At 34.1% G+C, this 8,315-nt stretch overlaps 1 protein-coding gene and 1 pseudogene across 2 annotated transcripts; one reads left to right on the forward strand and one right to left on the reverse strand.

Annotated features, from left to right (window-relative positions):
• Positions 1 to 2,863, reverse strand: LOC111996006 (uncharacterized). Of its 2 annotated transcripts, none has more exons than XM_065778113.1 (2): positions 2,792 to 2,863; positions 1 to 1,060 (listed from the first exon to the last, which is right to left on the reverse strand). In XM_065778113.1, the coding sequence occupies exon 2, from the start codon at positions 1,033 to 1,035 to the stop codon at positions 115 to 117; it is 921 nt and encodes a 306-aa protein (XP_065634185.1). In that variant the 5' UTR covers positions 1,036 to 1,060; positions 2,792 to 2,863; the 3' UTR covers positions 1 to 114. The 2 variants fall into 2 exon arrangements, with proteins under 2 accessions (XP_065634185.1, XP_023883718.1); XM_024027950.2 differs by lacking the exon at positions 2,792 to 2,863 and adding an exon at positions 1,524 to 1,842.
• A 328-nt stretch (positions 2,864 to 3,191) lies between these two features.
• LOC112001901 (ABC transporter G family member 1-like) lies at positions 3,192 to 8,073 on the forward strand (annotated as a pseudogene).
• The last annotated feature ends 242 nt before the right edge of the window (positions 8,074 to 8,315 follow it).

Genomic DNA, 8,315 nt, shown 5'->3' on the forward strand with positions numbered 1-8,315 from the left:
TAAAAATTAAAACCAATTTTTATTTTTCTCCCAAAAAGAACGTAGGCTTAGAGCATTAGCATTAGGTGTGCCAAATGCAAAATATTTAGCATTTGGCACACCAAACACCAAAAATCACACCACTGGCTTAAACACAGGGAACTTCTTTACTTCCTGATTTTTCTGTCCCTTACCATTTCCCACATGTGTACTTCTATCATCCTCAGCATCATCATCACTGTCAAACCCAAGCTCATCATCAGATAATGATTCCACCAGACTGTGCAATTTCTCACTCTCATAATCAGAGTTCATTACACCAGCACCCATTTGGCCTGGTTCAACAACAACATCATCATCATCATCCTTACCATCCCAACTATCACTACTGTCTTCAACAAAGTCCCTAACACCGTGGTCCAACTCTACCTCATCATTTAGCCCACTTCCCCCACTTCCACTATCACTACCATCACTTATAATAACCACATGAGGTGGGTGCTCAATAATAGGTTCTTTACCTACTCTCCTTGAACCCATCTGGGAAACAGCAACATCAGCATTAAAAGTTTGACCATTAGCATCAACCTCAGTTGGCTCATCCTCATTGTTAAAAGTTTGATCATCACTATAATAAAAACTGAAAAATTCACCCCCATCATGGTCATCATCATCACTGCCATCACTATAATAACCCATAAGGCCTTGCTCCACTGCCAATGGCTGCATACTCTCACTAACATCCTTTCCTTCATCAACTAGTATAGGATCATCTATCGGGTGCTCCACATACACATGAATCTCTTCATGACCCTTCACTAATTCTGTCATGTACATGGCATCATGATCATTAACAACTAAATGAAACTTTGACATTTCTTGGTCCATACCAGGCATTGTATACCACAGTCTACTAACAAATGTGTACCCAAAGTCTCTACATATACCATCTATCTCAACCTTGGACCACTTATCAGGGTCACAATTATCAACTACAGCTACTTCACCTCCCACATATGTTTTAGGGTTCTCAGTAAAATAGCCACCATGATGCATGGATATACTGAATATGTCATCCACTCTGCAAGCCAAAACAACTTCAATTAAACAATGCAAGAACAATACAACACTCATTTACCAACACAGCACCTAATAAAATATTTCATTCTGCATGATACAACACAACACTAATCAAATTTCATTCTGCATGCACACAACACAATACTCAATAAAGTATTTACCAACACAACACTAATCAAATAATTGTTCACAACGCAACACTGACTTCAATAGTTTTGTCGTACTAAAATAGACATGCATAGTTATCAAATTACACAAAAAATCCTCATACAATATTGTTATCCTTACTTAACTCTTTTCAACAGGGGCACATAGGGAACACAGAGAACATAGGGAACATATGGACCACAATCAAAAGTAAAATACAAAAGCAAACAAAAACATTGTGGCCCTACTACCAGAACCAACCAACAAGCATATTGTCAAGTTATAAATAAGGACACAGACAGAGAGAGAGCAAATACCTTTTCACATAGAGAGAGAGGAAAAAAAATACTGCCTTCAAGTGGGAAATACTGGGTTTTAATGGTGATGGTGGTGGCTTCAAGTGATGGAGCTGGTTGATGATGGTGGTTTCAAGTGAGTTGGACGATGGTTGATAATGGTGGTTTCAGAGAGAGGCTAAAAACGAAGTAGATCAAGCTTCGCCATAGTGAGGCAGCCATTGCCTCTAACTACGGACACCATTGCCTCTAACTACCAAGCAAAAGTCTAAGAAGATCAAGCTTGTAGAGGTCGTGACTCATGATAAGGACTTTGAGGTAATCTAGGGATTAAGATCAAAGATAAAGATCAAGTGATAGAGTTGATTTGGGGATTTTTCAGTGATAAAGTAGCCATGAATGGTGGTTGGCTCACGTGAGGGACGCGTGCGAGTAAGTTGGGCGGGAAGGCCACGTGTTACAACAGTTTGGACACGATGACTTTTTAATATTTTAAAATGAGTCACAATTCTCTCCGTCACCACATAAGCTATTCTTGTTAGTTGATGGACGGTAGGGACCAAAATGTGGGGCATTAATTGTTTTTGAGACTAAAAATAGTAAAAATAAAATATAGGAACTAAAATAGAAAAATGTGCAAAATATAGGAACCAAAAATGCATTTACGCCTTAAAAATATTGGTCATGGCAAAGCCAAAAGCATCAACACAATCAAAGTACCAAATATTATATGCGCAAAATTTTATACTAGTTTATAATATATTTGAATAATAATTCATTTTGACAAATCAAGGGTTTTTTTGAGAATGACAAATCAAGGTTAAGAGTAATGTTTCTCCTAACTTTTTTTTCTCTGCCTTAGGTCTCTCTGCTTCCCGGTCATAGAAACCTATTCGGTAGAAACCCACTGTGTTCCTCTGGGAATGATAATTCACCCCTCTACTAACACCGTTATTAGTATGGTTTGTTGGGTTCGTTAGATTTTCGATCATAAGAAAGCCTAAATCATTTTTAACTTTTAAATTTTTTATAAATGAAAAAACTTTCTCAACTAATCTATCGCATTAGCTCCACAAAATGTTCAAAAAATGTAAAACATAAAATTGAAAAATTCAATCTATTGAAAAGCATTATTTTTAGAGGGACATGTTTTGAGTTAGCAGCAAACAAAAATATAATAAATATTGTTAAAAGATTTTTAATTTAATAAAAAAAAAAGACAGAAATTAATATCAATCATATTCATATAAACTTTTTATTAATTTTTTACTAAATAAAAAACAACTCACCTGACTTAAAAATAATAATAATCTTTCGAAATCCTTCCGTTCCATAATTCCTGCAAAACATCGCTTAATCATGTTAAATGTAACAGGGTAATAAAAAAGAAACTGATATCAAGGTCCCCAACAAAAAAAAAAAAAAAAAAAAAAAATTCATTTAATTAGAGAGATCTAATATAAATGCAAGTAGAAGAAACATCACGTTATTATATATATATGCAAAATTATCTACTAACTACATCTTCTTCTTCTTCTTTTTCTCAATTTAATGACAAAAGTTTCAACTTTCACGTCATACATTCTCAAAAAAATCTTTCACGCCCTAGGAAAAAGAGCAAAATAAGTATTTTAAAAAAAAAAATATATATATATATATATATCACCTTGCATTGCTTTCTCTCTCTCTCTCTCTCTCCCTCCAACCCTATAGGCTACAGCAAGAAAATAGAATGGATTCTTCAATTAATGTTCCTCGATGGACACCAAACCCAAGTCCATCAAAATCATTACTGAAAGAGGCCGAGACAAGTGCAGGATTTGATGATGATATAGAGATGCAAAGCATAGCTTCTGGAGAAGAAGATAGCAGGTCGACATGTACCTCAAACAAAATGTTATTCCCATTTAGCATTGCTCATGACTTCGCTATTTCTAGTGCTCCCCACGTAGAGATTCATAAAGCATCATCTCTAAACTCCGAAGTTACACAAACGTTGGCGATAGAACAAGAAAATCACTTTGCATTCAAGGAAGTTGATTTTGTGTCAAATAGAGATCTAGGTCTTTTCTTGACATGGAAGGAACTGTTGGTTACAGTGCCTGATGGAAAAAGTGGCCGCCGGCCGATACTTGAGGGGCTAACTGGGTACGCTGAACCGGGAAAGATGCTGGCTATCATGGGTCCTTCTGGCTGCGGCAAGTCAACTCTTTTGGATTCTTTGGCAGGTAATCTTTCAATTTCAGAAATGACTGTTTCTTCTTTCTCTTTTATTATTATTATTATTAGTATTATTTAATAGCTATCAAAAAAGAAAAGCAATCCACAGTCATAGTAGTTAACATACTAAGGAGTGTAAGGTTAAGGGGTGCTTGGTAGGGGTGTTTAAATAATAATTTTTAGTGTTTAAATATTATATTTTTACAACATTTTTTAACTTACACATATTTTCACAACACTTAAATAACGATACTAGAAATTTCTAAACAAAATGTCATAAATCATGAAATTGACATAATAAAGGATAAAATTATTATAATTTTTTTCTTATAATTGACATGATAATAAATTTATTGATCATAACCCCAAAAAAAATTATGAAATAGAAATATATATTCTTTTTTTTCTAAATAAAACAATTAAGAATGAACAATTTGTATAGTCTACCGACTACCAAATATATTATAAGGTATAGTTAAAAAAATGTAAGTTCTTTCTCCAATAATATTGGTTACCTAATCAAGGTGGAATTTAAAGGTCATACAAAAAATGTTATACCCACTCCTTCTGTATAGTATATATGTACATCTCTAATTTTTTTTTTTTTTCCTAAGATTATACATCTCAAACTCGAAGTATTGATTTTGCATTACAATGCAAAATTTATGAAACTAGTGAAAATCTCCTTCCCCTGCCGTTTTAAAACTCTTTTTCTCTAATTCTTGTGCTCAAGATATTTATGTAATTTGAGATAAATGGCCTAATTACCTAGGCAATATTTAGACCACAAATTTTAATTACAATTTTTTTTTTGAGGGAATTACAATTAAGTTAATTAAGATAATTAAACAATTAATGGATTTATGTAATTAAAATAAATTAACTAAGCATTGAAATCACAATTGCATAAATAGTCAAATTTAACCAAATAAATTTTCTCAAAAAAAAAAAAAAACCAAATAAATGGCAGAATAGGTCTTGCAAGTCATCTCCTATATATAGTGGGAAATAAGAGTATATATAGTCGATATGGGTAGGGTACAACAAAGGATCCAAATAACAAAATTTCCTATTGTGTTGAGGATTCACAAGATATATAGATCTCGCGAGTCATTTCACAAAATCAATTTTCAATTGAATTTTAAAATTTCACACTCAACCCACATGCTATTTTTGTGGGACATGGTCTTGTGAATCATCTACTTCTAGAAGCTTCAAAATTAATGGACCTCCAAACTGAATTTTAAGCCCAACCCAATTACAAATAAAACTCACAAATTCAATGAAATTAAGCATAAATTACAAGAAATTGATATGGAATAAAGCCAATACTAAATGCAAGGTAATTATAAGAATATATAACTTAACATAAATAATGGGAGATCTACATATCATTTCAATGCAAAATATTCATGTACACATTGCCTTAAAGAATAAACAAGTTAGTAAATAAATAAAGTATGCAACGGAGACATAGAAGGTTTGAGGGGTTTGGAAATAGGATATTAACAGTATCGTGGAATGGGTGAGGGAAGAAGGGATGGATTAAAGAGGAACAGTGAGATAAGAGTATAAAGGACAAGAAGATAAGAGAGAGAGAGAGAACAGAAAAAAAAAAAAAAAATCAAAATGAAAGATTTACATAAGTGGTAATACGGGTTACGTGGGGCTTTGGAAACCAAGTGGAGGAGGAAAATAGAAATATGAAACATTAGTAAATTCCATTGATTTAAATATGGAAGTTATTGATAAGCAACTGGCTATTTCAGGAAGGTTAAGTTCAAATACGCAGCAAATTGGGGAGATCTTGATAAACGGACGCAAAGAAACACTTGCTTTTGGAACATCGGTATGCAAAAAGGGTCATATGTGTGTATTATGTTTACCTATGGATATGTAATGTGCTTAATCCATCAAAATACTTTCTCATGAAATCGTATGGACTAGATGGTTGTCATTGCTTGATTTCATTGATAATTCAAAGTATAATTTACGATGTTCCTTTGTGTTAAAACTTCATTCACTTTTCCTTATGTGTGTATGTTTCTAAAAAAGAAAAAAAAAATGATCCTTGAAGTACTTCTCATTAATTTCGAAGTCTCAAGGTCTAGATAAATTAGAACTTGGTTAAAACGTAAACTATGCAGTGATTTATTTATTTTTTTCCCTAAAAAATGCGTCCTAAATTGCCCTTGATTTTTTCTTACTTTCCATGATTTAGGCCTATGTGACTCAAGATGACACCTTAATGACAACATTGACAGTAAGGGAAGCAGTATACTACTCAGCACAGCTCCAACTGTCTGATTCAATGTCAAGATCTGAGAAGAAAGAAAGGGCTGAGATGACTATAAGGGAGATGGGCTTGCAAGACTCCATGGACACAAGGATAGGAGGGTGGAGCATAAAAGGCCTTAGTGGTGGACAAAAGAGAAGGGTTAGCATTTGTATTGAAATATTGACGCGCCCAAAGCTTCTTTTCCTTGACGAGCCAACTAGCGGGCTAGACAGTGCAGCATCTTTCCATGTCATGAGCAGAATCGTCAAGCTAGCTCGTCAAGATGGAAGGACTGTTATTGCATCAATCCATCAACCGAGCAGTGAAGTTTTTGAGCTCTTTAGCAATCTTTGCCTCCTTTCTACAGGCATAAACAGTCTATTTTGGTCCCGTTTTCAATGGCAGAGGAGTACAAGATTTTTTTTTTTACAATACATTCATGTAAAATCAACATTGTCTCAGCTTTTAACCTTATTGCGTTCATCTTTTTCTTTAAAAACTTAATAAAAGATAAAATAAAATCTTTGTAGCATGCATCAAATGAACAGTTTAAAATAAATTTATGAATTCTAGGTATATATAAACTTTTTATGCAGTTGTTTGCTTCAAATGGCTCCCATCCCCAACTCTGAGAAACCCATCTGATCACTACCTTAGAATTATCAAAAGGACTTTGATGCAGTAAGTATATAGATTTTCTCATTACCATCCGTCTACTATTTGATATAATCATCATGGATGACAAATTGTGAACCATTCGCTATCAAAACTAGGACATTGGGCAACCTGGTGGCACGATAAGGACTGAGGAAGTCATTAATATTCTCGTCAAGTCATACAAGTCATCCGGGACTTTCCAGAAAGTTCAACAATTGGTATCTAAGATATACCAACAGGTAGTTATTAATGTTAATACTAATTGATCAATCATTATCTTCTTAAAATTGAAAAGAAAGAGAGTTAATTTATAAAGAAATATATAAGTTAACAACTAAGGCTAAGTTCTTTGTTTTGTAGAAAGGAGGAAGTTTGGAGAGGAAGGGAAGCCAAGCAAATTTCATAACCCAGTGCCTAGTTTTAACAAGGAGATCCTTTGTAAACATGTATCGTGATTTAGGCTATTATTGGCTTCGTCTTGCGATCTATATTGCGTTGTGTTTATGTGTCGGGACTATCTTCTATGACGTTGGATTCACCTTTGGCTCAATTCAGGTAATGGATGAATATAATAAATCTTCTATTATGTGTAACAGGGACTACATGTAACATAGTGATCATATCACTCCGAAGCTAATTGATAATTTGAAACCGATAATCTAGTACATGCTCAACTCTATTTTAAATTTATAGGCAAGAGGTTCAATGCTGATGTTTGTTGCGGCTTTTCTGACTTTTATGGCAATTGGTGGATTCCCTTCTTTTGTAGAAGACATGAAGGTCAGTCACTTTTTAAATCTTGAATAATTTCATATAAAAGACAATTTTATTTAGAGTAAAAGCTCTTATACATAAGAAAAAATAATTGAGGCTATAACTTGGTCGTTGAAAATTATGACTTCAAGTCATAGTGAATGTGTGTAATAAAAAACTACTCTTTTTTTTTTTTTTTTTTGCTACACATACTTTGACCTTTATATTTATTCTTCAACAATATATCAGATTTTCGGGCGTGAAAGATTGAATGGGCACTATGGAGTTGGCGCATATGTGATTGGAAACACGTTGTCTTCCATTCCTTACTTGCTTATCATCTCATTAATTCCTGGAGCAATAGCTTATTTCCTTGTTGGCCTTCAAAAGAGTTTTGAACACTTTGTCTACTTTGCATTGGTCCTCTTTGTGTGCATGATGTTGGTTGAAAGCCTAATGATGATCGTTGCGAGAATAGTGCCAGATTTCCTCATGGGCATCATTACTGGAGCTGGAATACAAGGCGTGATGATGCTAAATGGAGGTTTCTTTCGACTACCGAATGATCTTCCTAAACCTTTTNGCAAAAAGATGAAGGGAGGTTTCAGTTTCCAACCTACAGAGGGGACAGTAAACATCACCAATATCAACAAACCTGCTTAGCTTATCTTTAGTAGGCAAGCAACCTGCAGCAATCCTCCAAACCATCATTTTGTGCCTCTCATGGAGTTTAGCTTTCCAAATACAATTCCAAAAGGGGGCAAAATTATGATGCATAGATTCCCTGAAGCTCCAATAAGCTGACTTCACTGGTAGTTCCCCAGAGCTTGTACAAGTCCATGTCCACTGATCTTTGTTATTGGTTGGAAAAATAGGAATTTTCAAAATAAGATCAACTGTGGAGT

This window comes from Quercus suber, unplaced genomic scaffold (genome assembly GCF_002906115.3).
Source record: "Quercus suber isolate HL8 unplaced genomic scaffold, Cork oak 2.0 scaffold_173, whole genome shotgun sequence".
Lineage (NCBI taxonomy): Eukaryota > Viridiplantae > Streptophyta > Magnoliopsida > Fagales > Fagaceae > Quercus > Quercus suber.

Coding starts and splice junctions, on each gene's coding strand:
- LOC111996006 (XM_065778113.1), bottom strand. CDS start 1,035: ATGCATCATGGTGGCTATTTTACTGAGAACCCTAAAACATATGTGGGA.